Source organism: Musca autumnalis, unplaced genomic scaffold (genome assembly GCF_047663935.1).
Source record: "Musca autumnalis isolate F117 unplaced genomic scaffold, ASM4766393v1 scaffold_1, whole genome shotgun sequence".
Lineage (NCBI taxonomy): Eukaryota > Metazoa > Arthropoda > Insecta > Diptera > Muscidae > Musca > Musca autumnalis.
In genome coordinates, this window is record NW_027411644.1 from 253,591,082 (window position 1) to 253,616,628 (window position 25,547).

At 38.0% G+C, this 25,547-nt stretch overlaps 3 protein-coding genes across 7 annotated transcripts in view; 2 read left to right on the forward strand and 1 right to left on the reverse strand.

The window, feature by feature from the left end:
* Positions 1–25,547, forward strand: part of LOC141389381 (uncharacterized) — a 540,923-nt gene that overhangs the window by 119,770 nt on the left and 395,606 nt on the right. The window lies entirely within an intron of this gene.
* On the reverse strand, positions 349–2,283 carry LOC141391346 (endothelin-converting enzyme 1-like). Its single transcript, XM_073964256.1, has one exon. The coding sequence runs from the start codon at positions 2,281–2,283 to the stop codon at positions 349–351; it is 1,935 nt and encodes a 644-aa protein (XP_073820357.1).
* On the forward strand, positions 16,489–18,597 carry LOC141391197 (endothelin-converting enzyme homolog). The gene has a single exon (XM_073964108.1). It carries the CDS (start codon positions 16,511–16,513, stop codon positions 18,569–18,571), a length of 2,061 nt encoding a protein of 686 aa, XP_073820209.1. The 5' UTR covers positions 16,489–16,510; the 3' UTR covers positions 18,572–18,597.

A 25,547-nucleotide genomic window follows, 5' to 3' on the forward strand; every position in this document is an offset into this window, starting at 1 on the left:
AATGTGAGGCAAAAATCGTAAAAACACCTGCCTTCCAGATATGTACCTTAGCCAATCTGACTGGAAATTGCTAACAACTTTAAAGAACTCATCAAATCAAGGTTGCCAAAAATAGCAATTTTGTTCAAAATTTCAAAATTTATAATGTTTTACTATTTATTACAATAAATGTACAGCATAAATTATTTAACTAAATTAAATCGCTTTATCTTGCTTCAATATAAAGCAATTCTATTCTATATAATTCCTTATATAAACTTACAGAAATACTTAAAACAAAAACAACAACATTGGCTTCAGTAACAATTTCCAGCTGCAAGTTTCCTTATAATCTTTTCATACCCCTTTCTAATAAATTTCACATTTTTGCACAGGATTCATGGGACTGCCCTTTGGACATTGGAATTCTTGGGCGAAACCATCAAAATTCGACAGAGGACCAATGACTCTAAACTTATCCGGTACATGATTATCTACCGATGCCAAATATTTGCGGAATGTCGGTGTGATATCATTACACCACAGCTGGGCGTAGCTGATAAAGAACAGTTTGCGATCGTTGTAGTTGACGGGTGGCATTGATTCCGTAACAGCCCGGGGATTTTTGGCCAAGGCATTTTCTAACCACTTAACATAGGCCGCAAATGCCAAACGGACGCCACCATTATCGGCAATGTTTTCGCCTTGGGAAGGCATGTCGGGTAAATTATGACCATGGAAAATATATTTTTTATATTGAGTATTAAAGCATTGAGAGCGGGCATTAAAGTCGCTACTTGATTCCGCATCCCACCATTCCAAACTGTTACCTTGGGCATCGTGGTGTCGTCCATGAACATCTAAGCCATGCATTAGTTCGTGGGACAACAAAGCTCCCAAAACACCAAAATTGAAGGCATTGGCAAACGAGGAAGACCAGGCATAATTGGGTTGGAGTATGGACACGGGGACCTTAACGGCATTTTCAATTAAAACATTAACTGGGGTTGTGGAAATTCGCTCACTCAAATCCAATGGTAGGGGTGGTGCATAGATGGCATTGCGTTTTTGTTGGCTACCCAGGGAGAATAGGTTTTTAAGATTTTCCACATAGTCATGGGAATTAGCCTCGAAGGGTTGGAACACTGCCTCGAAATTGTAGTTTTTATAAGAAACAATTTCCATTTTCATGGCTTTTATTTTTTCCACAGCATAGTTACGTGTATCCGCCCTTATCCACGAATATTGTTGAGGTGATTGGAGGGCCTCAATAAAGGTGGCCTTAATGTCCTGCCACATGTCATTTACACCCTTCTCCGTATCATCCATGTTATATTTACGATAAAGCATGTTGTCGAAATTCTTGGAGAAGTAAGTTTTCATTTGTCGCAGACACATATCCTGCAGTTTTTGTTGCGTTTCCGGAATGATCAGCATGAACTTTTCAATGAGACGGTAGAATATGTAGTTGGCCACAACCCGTTTGGGAGTCTGTTGTAAAGTTCTGATGAGGTTCTGCACATAATCTGGACTCCAATAGACCTTAAAGTTGGGCAGGGTACCCAATGAATCCTGGACCAATTTTTTGATATCTACATAGGGATAGGTGATTTGCTGGACTTCATCCATGGTACTGAGAGTGTAAAGATCTGTGAGTTTATGGACCTTTTTGGTATCGGCCATACCTGCAGCTAAATTCGTTTCAAATTGCACAATTTCTGTTGCCACCTGGCGTCCCACATTCATGTCCAGACCCAGGAAAATATACAACTTAGTGGCAATGCTGTTAATGTAGTTATTGACAAAGGCCGCATTGGCAGGATTTAAGTAGATATCTCTCGATTCCAAGGCCAACTGTTGTTCACTCAAATAGATGCGATTCTGGGTATTATCTGCAAAATCCACACTTATTTCGCTGCCGATAACTGCAATTATGCCATATTTATGGGCTATGGCGGCGGTGGTGGCTTGCCAATCAAAGCTTTCTTCCGGCCAATAGGGTCCAGCCATGGCCGGCATTTGACCAAATTCGCCAATAAGTTCCAACAACTTTGCCGTATAGGAGCTTTTAAAGTTCGGCAGATTCATGCAAGACCTGAAGAAATTCTTTACTTGTTTATCCACATTGGTGTCCTGCGGTTCGTTGGTGTTCAACAGCAGCAATATCTTTTGATCTCTTTCCTCGCGTAGACTGTGAAACAAACCCGTTGCTGATTTTCCCTTGGCAGCTGCTGAGTTATAGGTATTCCAGTTACCACAGGCAAATTCATAAAAGTCGTCACAGGGATGTACATTCGGATTCATGTACCGGAACATTTCCAGGCCTTTGTTGAGACGATTTTGATCTCCCAAAATTTGGGGCTGTGATAGAATTCCCCTCACCACATTTAAGAGAATGTAAAAAAATACAGCCCAACACAAAAGACGGAAGCTAATCATGGCTGGGTAACTCTTCACTGCAACTTTCCCTCACAACTGAAGTTTTCCCCCAGCGGCTGATGTTATTTAAAGGATGTGCCTGCCGTAATTCATTGCTTTTGTCAACAATATTGAATACGACAGATGAATGAAAGATGTATTTCATTTAAGACGAACAAAAAACTGGTACCGTAATTGTTTTCGAATTATTATGAATTTTTATTTTACAAAGTACCTTGACCCTCCTCCGGTGTATTTTGTTTTTCAAAAACCAATTTAAATTGGGTTATTGTAAGAGACACTTTTGAGAAGAGTGTCCATAAACAAATTCCGGGTAATCGATCGCAAGCACTTGAAATGATTCATCCACACACTCTGTAGCCACCGTTCGGTATCCATGCTTCATCTCAGATACATAATAATTAAAGTCTCACTTATCATTTTGAATTTTCCTTCATGACAACAGCCCGAGAAACTTGTTCCCTCGAACAGGCACACTTCCGTCCATTCATTGAACCCTTGCACAAAATTCAAGTTCAATGTATTTTAAAATTATGGCAACACACTTTTGCCGTTGTCTGCTGTTGAACTCTTTCTGCACTCTCTGTTATGACATTTATGGCATTTTCCAGTTCATTGATTTCAATTTTGAGGAAAAAAATAAAGCATTTTTTTTTGCAATAATCGAATTATTGCGAAATATCGATCAATAAAAACAGTGTAGTAAGAAAGGAAGTTCATATGTTTTGACCGATCAATTAACGGGCATTAGCCTTAAATGTAAGCAGATGCACCAACATGGGTGGAATTTGTAATAAGGGTAAATGATATGAGTTGGAATACGTTAGGACAAGTAACAAGTAAAAAAGCGCTAAGTTCGGCCGGGCCGAACTTTTTATAACTTCCACCATGAAATACTCTGGTCGGTCGGTCGGTACCGTTATATGGGGGCTACAATAAAACTTGGACCTATGTCCATAATTTTTGTTGGAGAAGTTTCTTGATCACTGGGAACCGGAAGGAGTGAACCGATATAGTCCCTATTCGAACTTTATCTAAGTCTGGTAGAAATATTACAATGTGCAAAGAATGGATCAAATTGGTTAGTCCCTTCGAGAGTTATCGTGCGCAAAATTTTTGCGCACAACTTTGAACTATTGTGGGGGAGGTACCCAAGGGAGTGGGCCCATCTTCAAACTTAAACTAAGTTTGGAAAAAATATTACGAAAGCTAAATTTTGCACCAAATCGGTAAATCCTTTGGAATGATATCGTGCGATCCAGTTAGCCAGACCGACAGACGGATGGGCTTTGCTAAATCGACTCCAAATTGTCTTAAGCGGATTTCGTCCAAACATACTTGGGGTCTAAAACCATTATTTCGATGAGGTAAATTTTTTCAGTATGAACGTGTATATACCCTCGTTAGCATAAATGCTGATGTTATAAAATATGGTTAAGGTTTATTGTTGGATTTATAAGACACTATCTGATAATGAAGGGTTATAGCAACAACAAGTCACCTCTTTTGTTACGATATAGTATCAATATTACTATAAATTGTTAAGGGATTTTCACCTCTAAGGCAACATTTGATTAACTGGAATCCAAGCATCCAAATCTTTCCTTTTTTACGTATACCAAGGAACGATCCTAACCGGCATTAACATGGCAAAGCCCTTGGACTTATATTGATCCCTTTTTTAATCTAAGGTGCTGTACTGACCTCCCGTGGTGTCACCTAGGGAATAACTTTAAACAGTAGTTAGTTAATAAACAAAGAAAATTAAAAACAACCCCTCAAAAGTTGACGACCCTTGAAAAGGTTTTAAGGACCAACCGTGATCTTCGAATCGGTGTCGTTCATGAACGAACTAGTTCAAATGAGCGGTTCCGTGACATTGTTCATTTAGATAAGTGATGCCAACGCAGTTTGTGTGTAAAACGAATGGTGGTGGTTTGCTGTCTGTTGTAAATTTCTTAAAGAGCAATGTTAGCTCCAGTTAGCTCCTCTCTTTCATTTAGTTCATCTCTTTCATTTAGCTCCTCTCTTATATATAACTCATCTCGTTGACATAGTTGTTCTTGATTATCAGTTTAAACGATTAACATCCCAGTGGGAAAATGGGGAATGTATTACCTCTGTAATCTACAAAAGAATGCAAATGACCAAAAAACTGCACATTGATTACCCACTATAATCCCAAATCCAATGGTAATGGAATCAGTACACAGACGATTCGTAGATTACACATTCATTTCTTCTGGACTCAAGAAAAGAATGCAATATTTCCTAGGACATGTTCCGTGTTAACAATAATGTATTCTGGAATCAATAAACCATAGTGTTTCTGCCAGCGTACGTAAAACACTTTAAATAACATTTCCAATCGTTTCGTTTCGTATTTTCCATAGGAACAATACAAAACGAAACATAACCCACGTTGGCCGAGCTCGCTGTTTAGTTTTGTTTTGTTTACATTCGTGAGTGCGAACAAAACGAAAAGCGAAAAGTACTCAACTCCACAAGAGCAGATAGACAACGGAATAGTACTAAACACATGTGAATAAATCAAAAACGTTTGGTGGTTGATAAAATTCACTGTGTGCTGATGCTAACTTATAGGGTTGTTAAGCAATCACATGTGTGTGTGTGCGTGTGTCTGAGTGTGTCATTGACAATACGCACGACAAACGTTTCCCAAAAATACTTGTCGTTTCGGTGGTTAATGAAACAACTCAGCAAAGCATAGCCGAAGTTACATTTCAGCAATCGTACGGTTTCCATCTTTTTACATTGAAAAGTTTGTGTTTATGTTTTGGTTGTGAGAATGAAACGATTCAGAGAAGCTGAAAAGTTTGTGGCTTTGTGTGATTGGTACGGGAATCGTTTTGTTTGTTTCCGTTCATTGGTTTCTGCATTACCTTCTCCTTTACCATTGCTTCCATTTTCCCACTGGGATTATTCCGTAGGTGAATTGAAAATTAAGAAATATCTAAAGCGTCGATTGTAGTGTTTTTGAGAAGAGGATATTTATATGAAAACGACAGACTGTAATATAATTATTAACAAACATGAGTCAACGAACGAGGAGAACGACCTAGATCTATCCGCAAAATTAACTTGATTGTCCAACACTAGAATCTTTACCTTTACTGTTTGAACCCTTTATACAGAAGTTCCGCAATGGCAGATGTACTTGCAAAGTAGAAACACAATATTACTGTCATATAGGAAATCCGATGGACTGTGAAAGATGCCACAACTAAACCCAAAGGTGAGGCACTGTATTATAGCTACCATGTTACAAAGGCAAACAACATCAATTATGAAATAAGCAGAAGAAGAGTATTGGCGAACTGATGCTACTTTGGCCTACATACTCGTCGAACAAAAAAAGAAGTATTACAAAACACTGATAATTGGTCCAAGATTGCACAAGCCCCCATATAACGGTACCTCCCGATTTTCAGTATTAAGCAAAATTTTTAAACAATTAATTATTTCACCTGAAATAAAAATGTGCTACATTCAACATTTGCAGGGGTTGCGATCAGCGTTGCCGACAGTTTTTGATGGGAAATCGTCAAATCGTCAATAAAATTTGGAAAATCCTCAAAAATCGTCAACATAGTCCAAAACTAGGCATGGTTACCGCTTAATGTGAATTTTTCGCTTAAGTTATGGAAATGAGAGAGTTATACAACTCACAGCAGTAAAGCTAACTTAATCTCACTTAAATACCGCCATAAAAAGCTTCCACCAGATGAGAGTTTCCCATATGGGTATCGAGTTTGCAACATTGCAGCAAGGTAAATACACTGCCAGTTTTGTAGAGTTGGGCAATCAATCTAGTTCCCGGAGCTGACAGATCTTTCTAGTTCCTATTCTCAAAAGGAACTACTTCCTTAATATAGTTCCATAGTTCTTTCTCTTCCATCGTTCTGTTTGTTTTCCTCGTTTGGTGGATTAATTGACACAAAAAAATTTACATAAAAATAAATAAATTGCAACGATTGTGATTTACGTTTATTTAACAATGTGCATCATCTGAATAATGAACAAAACGAACGAGAAAGATCGAAGTGAGTGTGGAATAGAAGGAAGGAGGTTGAAAGGAACTACATGAATGCAAGAGCTGGATATAGGTCCAATAGTTCCTTGTCCGGAATAGTTCCTTCGAACTAGTTCGTTCTGGAACTACACAACTCTACAGTTTTGAATTACAGATTTGCTCAAATATCCCCTGATTGATTGTGTGACCGTCCATGTCTTTCGGTCATGAATCATGACTGACTAACTGGCCTCTTAAAGAGCCCAGAAAACAGGAGTCCTATATTTTTCACAACGAGATTTTCGCCATTAACAATCCTAAACGAAGAAACATTTCAACCGATATAATTCGAATGTAAGGCAAAAAAGCTCAAAACACCTGTATTCCAGATATGTACCTAAATATAGCTAATCTGGCTGGAAATTGCTAAGAACATTGAAAAATCTCATAAAATCGAGTTTGTATTATTGTTTTCTTTAAATTCTTTCATTAAATTTTGGTTTAAATATAGTTATCCTGTTTTATTTCATGCTATTTTGGCTAACGTGAAAAATCGTCATTTCAGGGCATAAAATCGTCAAATCGTCATTTTCCAATTTTGGGCCAAAAAATCGTCAAAATGACGATAAATCGTCAAATTCGGCAACACTGGTTCCGATACATATATTCGGTTTTGTGAGAGTCTACGAAAGACGAAAATAGCATTGGTTTCTTTGGGTCACTTCGATTTTTGTAACGGTAAATGTAATGAAAATAAGGTTTAATGCATTTTCATCTTTAAAGGGGCATAACTTCTTTTTTCACAACGGATTTCTATATTTTCTTTCCTTAAAAGGGTGGAATAATATCTTTCGAACAAGCTAGTTTAAAATCGGTTAAAAATGGCTATGTTACAGTGGTTTAAGTGTGAAAAAAAACGCATAAAAACAGGAACATGCATTTCCTCGTGTTGTACGCTGCGTATGCTAATATGTGATATTTTCATAGGTCTCAGATCAGTTTTACCGATTTTGACATAAATCTACCTTTCACCGATTTTGCTATAAATCGTTAAATTTTTGGATGAACAACCATCAAATTAACATGGGATGTTTTTTTTACAGATTTTTTCAAAAATCCGGTTCCGTTTTGGATATAGCCCCCATACATATCTTTCAACTGATTGCTATAAATCGGTCAATTGTTGATAAATAGCCGTAAAATTTAACATGGGATGTTTTCCTAGGGAGAGAAGGGTTCAACGATGTTTAGGTGTGACATTACAGTATTATTAACTTTTTTTTTTTATCAATTATTCTATTCCGTTGTTTCTTTCATTAAAGTCTGGTATGTAGTTCCTGTATTTGGAATTTTTTATGTACCTACCCAGCTAATATTTTTTCCTAGTGCTCTGATTTCCGTTTTTTCTGATATTTTCTGAATGTTTTTTTAGATTTTTATTTTTAAATCTCTGCACATTTTCTGAAATTCGTTCCGATTTCTAATCGATTTTCTAAGGTATTTTTGGTTCGGTTGTTGACGAAAAACAAAATGAATGGTTATAAAATTCGCATATACAATTTTTAATTTTTTTTAATATAAATGCAACATATAGTAATTCAAGCTTGTGATGAAAACTTCAATATAATCTTGCACATTGTTCTACCATTAATCGCAAAATGAAAACAACAGGCAAAATCATTAAAATGTTTGAAATTAGAATCTTTCATAAAAAGGACATTAAAAGAAAATTGTCTCTGTGCGGGGTTTGTCTGTACAACACGACACTTGTTGTGTCAACATCAATGGCGTCATGGCCCAAGAATTTTTTTCAGAAAATCTGAACTTTTCTTCGAATTTTTCCAGAAATTCTGAATTCGTACCGATTTTCTTAAGAAAATCAAAATTTTTCAACGAATTTTCCAGAACTTTCTTCCGAATTCGGACCGAATTCTGTCAGAAAATCTAATTGTTTCTCCGAATTTTCCGGGAATTTACTTTTTTAAGAATTTCCTTAGAAAATTCTTTCCGAATTCGAAACAAATTCGGAAAAAATGTTAGCTGGGTATGCGTCTGTTGGTGATTTTGTGTTTTGTATTTCTCCGCATTTCAATAAAAGAAACAACCACCATCATTTATAAATGCGTGTGTATGTGTCTGTTTTTTTTTTGGGCTTTTGGGTTGTATTTATATTATATCCAAACATTTATTTGTTTGCACCCAAATATATATTTGTTTGGACCCAAACATATTTTTGTTTGGACCCAAACATATTTTTGTTTGTACCCAAGCTTATATTTGTTTGCATGACCCAAACATATGTTATGCTGCAAACATACATATGTTTGCTGCAAAACATATTTGGGACATACATATGTTATTAATGTCATTTTAATGGCTGTCAGTTTTCTCCCTTCAAAGCTTTTTGGCGATGGGGCTTTAAAAGTAAAAATGTAATAAATAATTGTAATACAAACAAGCAAGCCAAGCCTATAGTCGGACGGGGCCGACCATGTGATACCCTACACCTTTACCCCTGGGAATTAGCTTTCCACAAATCAAAATTTCTTTACGGAACAAATAAACTTATTGTAAGAAATAACTTTTTGGATTCTGGTATCGTATCACACCAAGCTTAAATAATAATATAATTAGTGTTTCGCAAACATCTCTGAAGGGAAAAGGAAGACTTCTCTTATATCAATGAGTGAGTGTACCCCGATTCATGTTCGCTCCATGATATGAGACCCACAGCTTATCTCCGAGTCCGAAAGGCGTGTTCTAAGACACCATTTGTAGAGAAGTTTTACATGGCTGAAATACTCAGAAAATGTCGCCAACATTACTGAAGGGTATTTTGCCACGGTTAAGCAGTTGATGTTGCCTGGCTGGGGAGTCGTTTTGAAAAAAGGCCAGGGCACCATGTAATTTGCAATAATACAAAAACTGGGAATGGGAAAATGTGGTTCTCTACACAAAACCCATTATCATCTAGCAGACACGTTATTGCAATTTACATCAGGGTAGAAGTCAGGAAACAATATACAGACCAAAAATACATATTTTTGCATTTTTCATACAAAATTAATGGTCCATTTCACCCGCTAAATAATATCAGATCATCATCCAAAATTGTAGGCATCATCTTCTACCAAAACTCTTAGCTCGTGCAAAATTTCGTGATTATTGAGCTATAATTGCGATCTCTAGCGTGTTCATGATTACACTACAAACAAAAAACTGGGTATGTACACCAACACAATTGGCATCAATAGAAAGGTCAAGCGTTCCTCTTCCATGCATAGCTTACTTGCCCGGAATGTCTTTTCCAGAAATAAAGATATAAGCTGTATATTAAAATTTTTCACAATTTTCACACAAAAGTTGTGGTCCATTTTACCCTCTAAATATTATCTGATCGCCTTCTCAAATTGTAAGCTTCTTCTTTGTCATATAATCTTACCATATTTAAAATTTTGAGGCGATCGGGCTATTATTGCGACCTACAGATCAACTACAAAATCGGAAAAAATATGTTTTTTGGTCCATTTCAACCGCTAAATATTTCACGATCATCATCAATAAAAATGCGGATCTATTCTGGGTTGAACCCGACCTGGATACAAAATTTCGATCGGTCCATAATTTCGGCCTGGAGTTTGATTACAATTTATAATGGAGAGACGGCGGACGGACGGACGGCGGACACACATATCAAAATCGCTTTATCTCGCCAAGATATGAAGATTGGTATACCACATTGGGGATCTGTTACCAGTTTCTCCACTATATTTTCGACAGATATATCGCCAATTTCTGCTCGGAGTTCGACCCGTCTATTGTTTCTTCTTCCTCGTATAGGCAAAATGGGGAACTACACTTTCCTCTTTTAAACAAATATTTTCGGAAATATCCATGACCGGAGAGCATCTGTGTGATGTAATAGTTTACATATCCGAGTCTTCTATTCACCCATCTTCTTATGTTCGGAATAAGCTTCGCAGTCCATCGTCCATAGGTTTCTTCATCCCAGCGCCTTTGCCATTTTGCATATGTCTCTTCTCGCACTTGTTCTGCGTTGGCATATGCGTTATGTGAGAGTTTTGCCTCAAACAGTTTCGACCGTTCTTCTGCTACCAGATCGATGCCCGCTATTATTTGAACAGCTGGTCCTGATACTGTGCGATATGCAGAAGCAACTCGCAATGCCGCTGTTCATTGTACTGCTAGTAATTTCTTGGCCTTTAGTGCAGTTAACAGACTCCGGGCCCATATTTCGCATCCATATAGGAAAATGCTGTTGCACGTCTCCATCAGTAGTTTCCTTTTATTATCAATTTGCTGAGTTGGGCTGTGATATGCGTAGCTTTTTCAGTTGCAAATTTCATCTGCGCAGAGAATGACATTTTGTTGTCCAGTCGTATTCCCAAGTAAGTGACAGCTTCGTGTGTGCGAATGGCTATGTCATTTACATTCATGTCGACAACTGCTGGAATATGCCTTCTTGACAAAAGTACCAGCTCGGTTTTGTGAATGGCCAACTCCAATCCGTGTAATTCCAGCCACGCTCTGGTTCGGATCATTACTTGGCTGAGTTTGCGTCTAGCCTCATCTGTACTTCTGGCCTGGATAACTGCGGCTATATCATCTGCGTACCCTACTAGGAATGTGTTCTCAGGCATGTCTATTTTGAGAATCGCATCATAGCTGATGTTCCAAAGATCAGGGCCTAAGATAGAACCCTGTGCGGCGCCAGATGTTATTTGTACATTCCGTATACCTTCGCTGGTTTTTTACATTAGTACTCTTTCGCTTAAATAGCTCCTGATTATTTTCATGAGGTATACTGGGACATCAAAATTTGCCTTCATGGCGTGTATAATGTCTCTCCATCTAAGACTGTTAAATGCAATTTTAAAATCAAGGGTGGCTAATAAAACCACAGGCCTACTCGTATAGCTGTTTCGCTGCTGGGCGATGGCGAACACACCAACCACTCCCTTTATTGCCCCAATTGAGGATTTTCCAGGTCGGAAACCATGTTGCCTGGCTGAAAGCCCGCCTTTCAGGTTTATAGCATCTTCTATTCGCTGTTTAAGTAACCTCTCATAAAGTTTTCCAGCCGTGTTCAGCATACATAATGGCCTGTATGAAGATGGGGCTGTTGGATCTTCTTTGCCTTTACTAATTAGTACAAGCTGTTGCTCTTTCCACGGTTTTGGAAATATTCCTTCTAGTAAACAGTGGTTATACATTCCAGTTTGGCGTATTTATATTTTATGACCGAACCATGGTCGCTATAAACTTTATATTATATATTTGAATAGTGGACTATATAGTAGACACCCTAAGCGTATCCGGTATGCCATATGAAGATCTTATCACTTCCTCCGATGACTTAATCACAGCTTAAAGTACTCAAAATATGCAATTTTTACAAGGTCCGTCTTATGTTTTCTATTTTTATTGATATATACACTATAATTAATTCAAAAACTGTTTGTATCGACCGTACAACATCTCCTTAATATATTAGTGTCGAAAAACCCAAAAAAAAAAATAATTGCTTGTATCCGGAAATAGCGAAATTCTGGGTAAAAACTCGTAAAAACCGATTCTGAGCTATAACTCAAGAACAAGAGCTGATGGAGAAAAACCTAGACCGGATTTGAAAATAACTCACCGATTTCATTTAGAAACAACAACAACTTCGGTTGAGACAAAAGTCATGTTTACCAGTGTAATAATAATAACAGTTATAATAATTGTTCCACAAATATACCATAAGGGAAAATTGAGACTTCTCTCTTATCAATAAGTGCACCCCGATTCCTATTAACTCAGTGATATGGGACCTACAGTTTATCGTCGAGTCTGAACGGCGTGTCCTACGACACCACTTTTGTAGAGAAGTTTTGCACGGCTGAAATACACAGGAAATGTCGCCAACATTACTTTTTTTGCCACCGTTGAAAAATGTTTTGATGTTGCCTGGCCCGGGAATCGAACCCACGACCTTATGTGTGCAGGGCGGGTTTGCATACCATTGCACCACGGTGGCACCCTTCATCTGCTTACAGTGACTTAATTGCCCAGAAATACTTACTTACTTAGTTGGCCCATTACAGAACATTTGTTCCATAGACCGAACTAAGAAAAGATCTCCATTCCTCTCTGTTTTTCGCTTGACTTTTTGAAATACCGCGCCTTTCCACTTGTTTGCTCCATTGAAGCTTAGGCCTGCCGATTCTGCGTGCACCGCCATGGGGCATGTATTCATACGCCTTTTTAGCGGGTTCATCATCACTGATTCTCATGATATGGCCTAGCCAACGCAATCGTTGCATCTCGATACGTTTAACTATATGCATGTCTTTGTATAGCTTATATAGCTCGTGGTTCATACGACGTCGATATTCACCGTCAACGCAAATCGGCCCGTAGATCTTTCGAAGAATTTTCCTCTCAAACACACCAAGCACTGCCTTAGCTGCTTGCGCAAGCACCCATGCTTCGGAGCCATACATTAGCACGGGTAGTATCAGCGTTTTGTATAGTGTTATTTTTGTTTGACGAGATGTGGCTTTGTTTTTAAATTGCTTACTTAGACCATAGTAGCATCTGTTGGACAATACAATTCTTCTTCTTATTTCACAACTGATGTTGTTTGTTGTGTTTATGGCAGTGCCGAGGTAGACGAAGTCTTTAACTACCTCAAAATTGTAGGTACCAACTTCCACAGTTGGTCCGAGCTCTATGGACGCTTTGCGCGTCGACACCATCAATTTGGTCTTTTCGCCGTTTACCGCCAGACCCACTTTCGCAGATTCTGCTTCGACCTTCCTAAAGGTATCAGTTACTTCCTTTACTGATCGTCCCATGATGTCTATGTCATCAGCATAGGCAAGTAACATGTGGCTATTGGTGTAAATTGTGCCATTTCTTTTGACATTTGCATCTCGTATTACCATTTCCAGCAAAATGTCGAATAGGTCACACGAAAGGCTGTCTCCTTGTCTGAAACCTCTTTTGGTACAAAATTCTTCGGAGAGGTTCTTTCCAATTTTAACTGAGGACCTAGTATCAGTTAAAGTCATCTTACAAAGCCGGATGAGCTTTGCGGGGATACCAAATTCAGACATTGCGTGGAATACCTTTGATCGGAGGGGACTGTCGAATGCTGCTTTATAATCGACAAAAAGGTGGAATATGTCGATCTGCATCTCTTGGGTCTTCTCTAGGATTTGCCGCAGGGTAAATATCTGGTCAATGGTGGACTTGCCAGGTCTAAAGTCACATTGGTATGGTCCAATTATTTCGTTGACCATTGGCTTTAGTCGTTCGCACAATATCCCTGAGACTATCTTATAGGTAATAGGGAGAAGACTTATGCCCCTATAGTTTGAGCATACAGTCTTATCTCCTTTCTTGTGGACGGGACATAGGATGCTCAGGTTCCAATCGTCGGGTACGCGTTCTTCCTGCCAGATGGTGCTAACTAGCTGATGCATACACCTTATCAGCGCGTCGCCTCCGGTTTTAAACAGCTCGGCTGGTAAGCCATCGGCTCCTGCTGTTTTATTATTCTTCAGCCGGTTGATTGCTGTTTTTACCTCATCTTGGCCGAGCAGTATACATTCTATACCATCTTCTGGGATTGGATCTGTGGTATCATCGTCTTCGCTACTATTGGATACCAGCAGATTGGAGAAATGTTCCTTCCATATCCTGAGCACGCTATCTGTATCTGTTACCAGATTACCTTGCTCTATAGGAGGATGTGCCTGTACCAAAGCCATCTGTTTGATGTTTCACTCTTTGGTAGAATTTTCGGACTTCATTCTGGCTCCTGTACATCTCGATTTTTTCACACTCCCGCTTTTCCATTTCTCTCTTTTTCTTGCGGAAAAGACGTTTCTCCTCTCTCCTTTTCTCCCGGTATCTCTCTCGTGCGCTACGCGTTGCTACGGATTGTAAAGTAGTCCTATATGCCGCATTTTTCTCTTCGGTGGCAGCACGACACTCCTGATCATACCATGGATTCCTTGGTTGAGGTCTCTGGTATCCAAGTATGGATTTTGCGGCTGTTTGCATGGAGTGGGCAATATGTTGCCATTGTGTTGTTATGTTATCGGGACAAGGAGTGCTCGCGTTAAGCAATTGGGCTAGTTGAGTGGAATATGCTGTGGCTATCTGTTGTGTTTGCAGCCTATCGATGTCCAACCTCCGCGTTGAGTCTTTTCGTGCCTTATTTGCAACGTTTAGACGGGTACGTACCTTTGCTGCAACAAGGTAGTGGTCCGAATCAATGTTTGTGCCTCGGAAGGATCGTACATCCAACACGCTGGATGAATGTCTTCCATCTATTACAACATGATCAATTTGATTACTTGTTCTTTGATCTGGAGACAGCCAGGTGCCCTTATGAATATCGAGATGATTAAATCTGGTACTGCTAACTACCATGTTTTTTGCAGCTGCAAAGTCTATCAGCCTCATACCATTGTCAGATGTTTCACTGTGGAGACTGAATTTCCCGACTGTTGGGCCAAAGATATTTTCCTTTCCAATTTTGGCATTAAAATCGCCTAGAATGATTTTAATGTCATGGGCAGGGCAACGGTTTCTTCTAAGCGATCGTAAAATATATCTTTGGTCTGTTCGTCCTTTTCTTCAGTGGGAGCATGAGCACAAATAAAGCTGATGTTGAAGAATTTAGCTTTTATTCGAATTGCAGCAAGTCTTTCATTCACTGGGGTGAAGCTGGATACCAGATGTTTTAGTCTCCGACTAACTACGAATCCGCAACCAAACTCATGCTTTACGTCATGGCAGCTATAATTCAGTGCGTCACCTTTAGGTGTTGTTGTGACGCCTTTCCCAATCCATCGTATTTCCTGTATGGCAGTAATATCGGCCTTGTACTTTTCAAGTACGTCTGCCAATGCGAAGACTGCACCTTCTCTATAAAAAGTGCGAACATTCCAGGGGCAGATTCGCAGATCATGGTCCTTAAAATGCTTGTGGGGTTCGTCAACTTTAGAGGGGGTTGTTTTTCTTTCCTTTCGTTTTTTCATAGTAGGATGTTTTTTCTAGGGGAGGGTTACTAACCCGACGGCCAAACCCAAGTTTTTAACATTCTTATGGGTGAACGCGCGGCACATGTTAGCTCACTACCTTTAACGGGTGTTAAAGGCAGTTCCCCAGGTGACACCACGGGGAGGTCAGTGTCCACTTGAGATGAAAGAGGGACCAAGATAAATCCTGGGCTTTGCCATGTTAAAGACGGTCAAGACCGTTGCTTGGTATCATTCATCACCTACGTCAGAAATATAAATACAAATTTTTAAATCATTTTGTGCTTTCTTTCTTTTTGTAGAATTACCTTATATGTACGATTTTTATCTAATCGTAATTAAAAACTCATTCAAATATAATACATGGACATGATATTGTATATAAGTTATCCCCTTTTTGTCATAATAAATGTAGCTCCCAAGGAGACTCCACGATCAGGCATGTCTCCAATCGAGTAAAATAGAAACCACGACAAATCCAAGATTTCTATGATAAAGCCGATCTTTACAAAACTTTTTACCTTAGATAAATGGCACATTTTTACAGGTTCGAAATCTAAAGCGCAAAGGTAATGTACATATCTGGTGTTTAGGTGAGCTTATAACAATAAATTAATTTTTAACCGTTATGATTCTATATTAAAAACGTTAAAGTATTTCAAATAAATTTGGTTTGACAAATTTGAATGCAGTTGAACAAAAAAAGCATTTCCTCTGAGGTCAATAATTCATGGTATAAAACGGTATTAAGAATTTGCATATAAGTACGTCGCATGGCATTTGCCCATAACTCTTTTCAAAAAAAGCAATGCAAAGTGAAATGAAATGCAAATGAGAAATTTTGATGAAATGTAATTTTTAAATTAATTACTCAACTAATTGTTCATGTTTTAAAATTCTGGCTGCTGCAAAGTTGTTGTTAAGTGAAATATCAAATTGAATTTCATTTCAGTTGTGAAAATTTGTTCTAAACGTGAGGTCACGATTTTCTTTTGCAAGTGGAATGTGGAATTTAAAATGGGGACTTGTGATTTTTACGTTAAGCTTTTGTCCGCTTGGAGTGATACCTGCCAGCATAGATTTGATATCTGGCATTGGCAGCCGTTTGCAGAAAGGTGCTGAAATGTTGAGATACATGAACATGTCGGTGGATCCTTGTGAGGATTTTTATGAATTCACTTGCGGAAATTGGAATCGTTATCATTCGGCTGCGAAGGGAGATGCCACCCAGACTGGTTTCCTGGAAAATTTACAGAAATCATTGAGTGAAAAGTTGATGGAGATTTTGATAACCCCCGAAAGTGTGGACACTGCGGTGGATCGTACAGTAAAGGATTTCTATAGATCATGTTTAAATTTGGCGGCTTTGAAGAATAATTACCCTTTGAAACTAAGAGAATTAATTGGGGAATTTGGTGAAATGCCTGCTTTGGCGGGGGCGGCATGGCAGGAACAGCAATTCGATTGGCTTGAGACTGTGGCCAAGATAGCCTACAAATATGGCATTGGCATACTTACCCCGGCTGAGGTGAGCATTGATTTGGTTGATGGTAGTGTAAATCGTTTATATCTCAGAACGGCGGAATTATCGCTGGGCAGTAAGCATGTCTATTTAGATAAAAGTAATTCCCGACTTATTCAAGGTATAACAATTGTGGTATACTCACGGCTAATTGATTTTCTTGGCATGGATGTGGAATTGGCAAAGGCAACGGCCAAGGAAATTATTGATTTTGAAACAGCTTTGGCTCGTGGCATTGATGATGTCAACAGTGTAAGTGATTACAGGGAAGTGATAGCCCTGGATACCATAGAATCTTTACACCAAAAATATGCCGGTCATTTGGATATTAAGAAGTTAATGTATCTTTCCTTTGGCACCCTACCCAATCTGAGAGTGTATTCTAATCCAAAATATATCAGACATCTCATTCAACTAATGCAGGTTACACCGCGACGCACTGTGGCCAATTATATTTTTTATAAGCTCATTAGGAAATTCCTCGTTGAGGTGCCTATGACAGAACAAAAATTACAAGAAAACTGCCTCAAAGGTATGAAACCGCGATTCTTTAAAATATTTGACAACATCATGTATCGTCGCTTTATGTCACGGGAAATTGAGCAGGGCATCCACAGTATGTGGCAGGAGATAAAGCACACCTTTACGCAAAACTTGGCCTCAGACAAATATCAATGGATCGATGGCCTCACTCGTCTCTATGCGATAGAAAAGGTGAAAGCCATGAAAATGGACATTGTCTCTTACAAAGATTATGATTTTCAGGCGGTGTTTGGTGATTTGCAGGTAAACAATCATGATTATGTGGAAAACCTAAAAGCCCTATATGCGTTGGCTTCGAAAAATCATCGGGAATCCATAACCAAACCCCCCAAACCCACTGAATTGGGAGAAGAACTTTCCACCTCACCAGCCAATATTCTCAATGAAAATATGGTAAAAGTCCCAGTTTCTATGTTGCAACCCTATCAGGTTTGGTCCACCCAATTTCCCAATGCTTTTAATTATGCCGTCTTGGGATCATTACTTTCCCATGAACTGATACATGGTTTTGATGATGCTGGAAGGGGTTATGATGTGAGCGGCAAACCTCTACAATGGTGGGATCTGCTCTCTTCAATTTACTTCAAAGAACGTTCGCAATGTTTCAATGAACAATATCACGGCTATATCTTTCAAAATCGCCAACTACCTTATGGGGATCAACATGAAAATATTGCTGATAATGGTGGTGTACGCTTAGCCTATAATGCCTATTTGAATTGGTATCGTGAGACCTTACAGAAACAACCTCATCAGATATCGGAAACAATGCCAGGTCTTGATTTTAGTGATAAGAAATTATTTTTCATTAGCTATGGCCAATTGTGGTGTGGTGACATTAATCCGCTGATACGTCAATACCAGGAGTCAACAGATGCCCATGTTCCAGATAAGTTTCGAGTTATTGGCCCCCTTTCAAATTTTGATGAATTTTCGAACGTGTTTCAATGTCCTCCCGGTAGCGGCATGAATCCCCTAAAGAAATGTGAAATTTATTAAGTTTCTGTTTATAATATTTAAGTTGAAAATGTTGCCATTTTTATTGTTGTTGTTTTGTTATTTTATTGTTAATAAATTAAAATGAATTTTTTAAGAGATTGTTTTATTGATGTAAAATACGGACGCCTCCTTGGGGCAGTGGTAAGCACTGCACGCGAAATGCACGGATTCGGCCACACAGCATCAAAAAAATATTTTATTAACGGTGGCAAACACCTCTCAGCGTAATCCAGCATACATTTCCTGAGTCATATAAATATTTTCTACAAGTGGTGCCGTTACACGGAGGAAAAAACGCCTCTCTAACATATGTCCTAAACATATTTTGCAGCAAACATATATTTGTTTGCAATCAGTCCCAAAAATAACATATATCTTGGTCCTGCAAACAAATTATATGTTTTGGTGCAAAGAAATACAAAGAAATACAGTCGGCAAAGCCGACTGATGCTTTTTTACTGGTTTTCTATGCCTTTCAATAAAACACCACCATTTATAAATGTGTGTACATGTTAGAGATAGCCAGTGGGCGCTTTCTGAGAGCAAGGAAGCGTAAATGTCAATGTGAGCAAGGGAGCGTAAATGTCAATGTGAAACACATTGAAATGTATGCTCACTTGCTCTCAGCAAGCGCTCACTGGCTATCTCTAACATGTACACACATTTATAAATGGTGGTGTTTTATTGAAAGGCATAGAAAACCAGTAAAAAAGCTTCAGTCGGCTTTGCCGACAGAGATATACCATCAGCCTGTATATATTGAAAAAAATTTTTCCCAAAAAAACGTATATATTTAGGGGTTTTTAAAAATTTTGGGCATTTGAGCCGACAAAAATGTTCATTAGGATCAGAGATCAAAAGTTTTGCGAAGGAGATACTAAAAGGAATGGATCTACAGTGACCATTATGGAAGTGGATCTCCAGCCACTACATATGGTGCCATAGGGGGTTTTTACACCCTTCGCGATGTTTGTTCAAGAAGTATGAACTTGCCCCTGAAAAAACGTTTACCATCGTAATTGAGGCAGCGAATGCACAACAAAAATCAAAGTGATTCGATAGCAGGTCTTAAAGTGAACTTATCCGAAATTTTGTGTGGGTGGTACCGGATGGAGTGGACAAATATAGTACATATTTTAACCTGATCTATATCTAGCAGATATATTAGGGTGTGTACAGTATGGACCAATTCGGCCACTCCCTTCAAGAGATACCGTATGAACAAATTTTCCGAACATTTTTGAACTTTTGTGGGGGAGGTACCTGAAGGAGTGGACCGATATGGTTTATCTTCAAACTTAAACTATGTTTGGACAAAATATTACTAAGGCCAAATTTTGGACCGAATCGGCAGATCCGATCGAGAGTTATCTTGCGCTCCAACCACCTCACACGGTGTCATAGGGGTTTTTTTGCAACTTTCAGGCTATTTTCTCAGGAAGTATGGACTTGCGCCTAATGAAACTTGTATCGTCGCATGGAGGGCAGTGAATACAAGTTGCTTAAACAAAAATTAGAGCGATTCGAGAGATGGCTCTATTGAAACATTATCTAAGTCTGGTACACATTTTACGATGGGCAAAGTATGGACCAAATCGGTTACTCCCTTCAAAAGTTATCGTGTGCACAAATTTTCCGAACATTTTCGAACTTTTGTGGGGGAGGTACAGGAAGGAGTGGACCGAGTTTGGGCAAAATATTACGAAAGTCAAAATTTGAACCGAATCGGTTCATCCGTTCGAGAGTTATCGTGCGCACCAGCCAGCCAGCCAGCCAGACAGATGGACAGACAGACAGACGGACGGACATTGCTAAATCGACTTCAAATTGACTGAAACCCATTTCGTCCAAACATACTTGGGGTCTAAAACCATTACTTCGATGAGGCACATTTTGCCCGTATGAAAGTGTATATACGTGTACCCTCGTTAGCATACATGCTGAGGGTATAAAAGCAAAAGCGCAACAGATACATAGGTACATGAAAAATTCCAAAGAAAGACAAAACAGACTATAATAAAATAAAATAAAAATAGGTAAGAAATTTTTTTAAGTTAAACGGTTTTATGTTAAACATACATTGCAATGTTTAAGATAAATGTACTAAAAACCAAAAAATAATAAAATAGATACAGTCGTGGGAATTATAAACATATGCATAGACTAGACTAAAATAAAACCGTGGGGTACGTCAATTGTCTACAATCGTTGATTAAAATGTTTGTTTTGTAATGTTACACTATAATTAGGCAGTTGTTCAACCGACAACGATGGACGTGTGATAAGTAGGGCTAGAATGTGGAAACAAGCTAGAGCAAGCTCGATAATAAGCGAGTTTTAGGGTTTCATAGTGGTGAGCGAGTAGTACTTTGTCGATTAAAGACAAACTACGAGCAGTGAAACGCTTCCTCGCCAGGCAGCAGTGTGAATGTCCAACGATAAACTAGTTGAAACATCTCTTTTATTTACATGGAGTGAATAACTATTGGAATTTCCATGAGCAAGAAATAGAAAGTAATTTCCTCACCGTCTGCGGGCCAACTGCCTAACGACGAATTAAACGATTCTTCTATCGCACATTAAGTCGATAATTTGTAGACAATTGACGTGCCCCACGGTTTTATTTTAGTCTAGTCTATGCATATGTTTATAATTCCCACGACTGTATCTATTTTATTATTTTTTGGTTTTTAGTACATTTATCTTAAACATTGCAATGTATGTTTAACATAAAACCGTTTAACTTAAAAAGTTTTTTTACCTATTTTTGTTTTCTAGTTTTTAGTTTTTATTTCGCATTCTGTTTAATTCGTTTAGTGCTTCATTATTGCAAGGTTTCTTGCCCGTTAGTTTATTGCAGTCCAACTCCTCTATACGTAGTCCCTGCAAAAATCTTACTCTACTAAGAGCCACGTAGGCTTGACCTTCTTCAAACAGTTTCGCACCTAAGTATACGACTGCGTGATCCACAGTGCTGCCCTGCATTTTATGTATAGTAGAAGCCCATGATAGTATTAAAGGCAACATTCTTCTTTCAGCCGTCCCGTAATTGTACTTAGCTGGAATCTGTATGGCTTTCGGGTGTATAGGATGTACTGTATAGTGCACTGTATTTTTCTTGTCAAGCCCTTTTATTTGATACCCATATTGGTGGGATTGATAAAAAAATTGTTATCAGCCATTTGGTAGCGGCGGCCATCTTAGATTTCAATTTTGCATAGTAAATTGTATTCTACTTGTTGAGACCTTTCATTTGATACCCATTTTGAGGGGATTGATAAAACCTACGTTATCCGCCATTTTGTAGCGGCCGCCATCTTGGATTTAAATTTTTTATAGTATATTGTATTCTGCTTGTTGGGCCCTTTCATTTGATACCCATATTGATGGGATTGATAAAACCTACGTTATCCGCCATCTTGGATTTCAATTTTTTATAGTATATTGTGTTCTGCTTGTTGAGCCCTTTCATTTGATACCCATATTGATGGGATTGATAAAACCTACGTTATCCGCCATCTTGGATTTCAATTTTTTATAGTATATTGTATTCTGCTTGTTGAGCCCTTTCATTTGATACCCATATTGATGGGATTGATAAAACTTACGTCATCCGCCATTTTGTAACGGCCGCCATCTTGGATTTCAATTTTTTATAGTATATTGTATTCTGCTTGTTGAGCCCTTTCATTTGATACCCATATTGATGGGATTGATAAAACCTACGTTATCCGCCATTTTGTAGCGGCCGCCATCTTGGATTTAAATTTTTTATAGTATATTGTTGTTGAGCTTGTTGAGCCCTTTCATTTGATACCCATATTGATGGGATTGATAAAACCCACGTTATCGGCCATTTTGTAGCGGCCGCCATCTTCAATTTATAATGATAACTAGCAAATGCCCGCTACTTCGTATGCGGAAAGGAAACGAAATATATATAAACAATATTTAATACGGGAATGGTGAATACTGGAGATTCTGTTGTACTAAGACCTATTTTATTACCAATATTTTTTCGATTGTAGTCAGAATTAAAAAAAAAAAAATCTGCCGTATCGCATCCCTACACATCTACCATATTTTTATTACGAATTTCCAAAACTATTGCAAATTTCAGATTTGACTCCTGGTTTTACCTCTTCACTAACACAGCATTCCCTTCCAGTACGAATTTCCAAACACTTAACTTTATCTCACCCCTTCACAACAACAATCACGCACATTCACAATTCAAGGTTCTAGCTTTAGCGGTTTCGCCCAGAACCCGAATAGGTCCGTTAAATTTTCGGCGTTCAAAATGGCCATAAAAATCCACGTTTTCGTATATCCCCATATAACGGTACCCCTCGACTAAGTGTATTTTAAAAGAAGAACAAATGTATGTTGTCCAATTTTCTTTAAATTTGGACCTTGAATACTCAGAGGATATAAAAGTTTAATTTAAAAAATCTCCACTTCAGTCCACGTTTATTAGAAGAGATATTTTGAAGATTTAGAGTATTTTGAAAATCTTCTGCACATTTTCCAACCGAAATTCGGAATTTGTGGCATGAAAGGTTAGAAAACTTCTTTACAAAAAATTGTACTTAATGTGCACGGGTATGTCAACCGTATATAACGGAAAATTTTTTGAAGGCATTTCAATTTAGGATTTTTTAATATCAGGGGGGTAAATACCTTCTAGTTAACAAAATTGTCGCATTGGACCACGTTTTCAAATTTACATACCAAAGCGGTCAGAACAAAAAAAAAACATTTTTTGAAAAGATACTTCACGTTTGACTACTTAATTTCAGTACATTTTTTACAAACTCCTTGGCGTTAACATCAAATCAATGGAACAATATGCAGTACAATTTTTCAAACTCACCAAATATATTCAACAAATATTTTTCCATTTCGTATTTTTTGTACAAATAGCGTATTTCCAAATTATATAATCCCAGTTTTGTTCCTACACCCAACACCAAATTTAGTACCTTAACTATTTAAAATGGTTTTGGTACCAACATGTTACCCAACTTATCGTACACATAGGTAAACGTTTTCAAAATGACTTCCTTATATTCAACATATATCCTAACCCCAATTCACTTTTCCAGTTTTACCAGTTCACCTGAAACCCATTTGGGGACTATTTAGTAGTTTTTGTATAAATAAGTACGAATTTTCAAAACCTCCTCCCTACCTCCACTCTAAACACCAATTGCTAATCTAATACCGAATTTCAAAATTCCAGTTCTACCCTTTACAAAATCAAAATTGTACAAAATTCTATACCATATAGCAAATACCAAAAGGTACCAAATTTTGTACCATTTAGCACTTTTCGTACACGATTTCCAATGTAGTTCCATTTAGCACTTTCCCATAAGTACGAATTTCCAAAACTACCTCAATCCTACACTCGAACAATAATCTGTTCACGCAAATACAAATTATAGCGAATGTCGTACCATTTAGTATAGCTTCGTGCACATTAGTACGATTTTCCAAAGCTACCTCCATATCTCAATTCTATATTCCAACAGTAATCTTAATTCCAAATTTCAGGATTCCAGCTCTTCAAATCCATATCATACTAAACTCACTACCATTTAGGACTTTTCGACCTTTGGTACATCATTCTTACCCCCATTCCAAATTTCAATATTCCGGCCCTATTCGTTAACCCATATCCAAATTGTACTATATTTAGTACCATTTAGTATTTTTCGTATAATTTTAATTCGAATTTCCAAAAACCTTTCATTTTTACTCTCCATCAGTGACCTTCATTCAAATTTCAGGATTCCAGCTCTATTCGTTCACCCAAATCCAAATTGTACTAAATTTAGTACCATTTAGTACTTTTCGTATTTACAAAAACCTTTCATTGTTACTCTTCATCAGTGACCCTCATTCTAAATGTCTGTATTCCAGTTCAATCCGTTCACCCAAATCAAAATTGTTCTACATTTAGTACCATTTAGTACTTCTCGTGCACTTATGGTTCGAATTTCTAAAAACCTTTCATTGCTACTCTCCATCAGTGACCCTCATTACAAATTTCAGGATTCCAGCTCAATCTGTTCACCCAAATCCAAATTGTACTAAATTTAGTACCATTTAGAACTTTCCCTGCACTTATAGTTCAAGTTTCCAAAAACCTTTCATTGTTAGTCTCCACCAGTGACCCTAATTTCAAATTTCAGGATTCTAGTGCCATCCGTTCACCCAAATCCAAATTGTACTAAATTTAGTACCATTTAGTACTTTTCTTACCCTTATAGTTCGAATTTACAATCCCACGGCAGCGGATTCTTTCGTACCGGACTGACCCGAAACCATTGTGTTTCGGCCAGCGGCTGCCAACCCAGCAAAAAACCTATGCTTATACGTAGGTTTCTAGCTGCTACAACAACAACAACAAATTTACAAAAACCTTTCATTGTTACTCTTCATCAGTGACCCTCATTCCAAATTTCTGCATTCCAGCTCAATCCGTTCACCCAAATAAAAATTGTACTAAATTTAGTACCATTAAATATTTTTCGTACCCTTACAGTTCGAATTTCCAAAAAAATTTCATTGTTACTCTTCATCAGTGACCCTCATTCCAAATGCCTGTATTCCAGCTCTATCCGTTCACCCAAATCCAAATTGTACTAAATTTAGTACCATTTAGTACTTTTCGTACCCTTATAGTTCGAATTTACAAAAACCTTTCATTGTTACTCTTCATCAGTGACCCTCATTCCAAATGTCTGTATTCCAGCTCAATCCGTTCACCCAAATCAAAATTGTACTAAATTTAGTACCATTTAGTACTTTTCGTACCCTTACAGTTCGAATTTCCAAAAACCTTTCACTGTTACTCTTCATCAGTGACCCTCATTCCAAATGCCTGTATTCCAGCTCTATCCGTTCACCCAAATCCGAATTGTACTAAATTTAGTACTTTTCGTGCACTTATGGTTCGAATTTCTAAAAA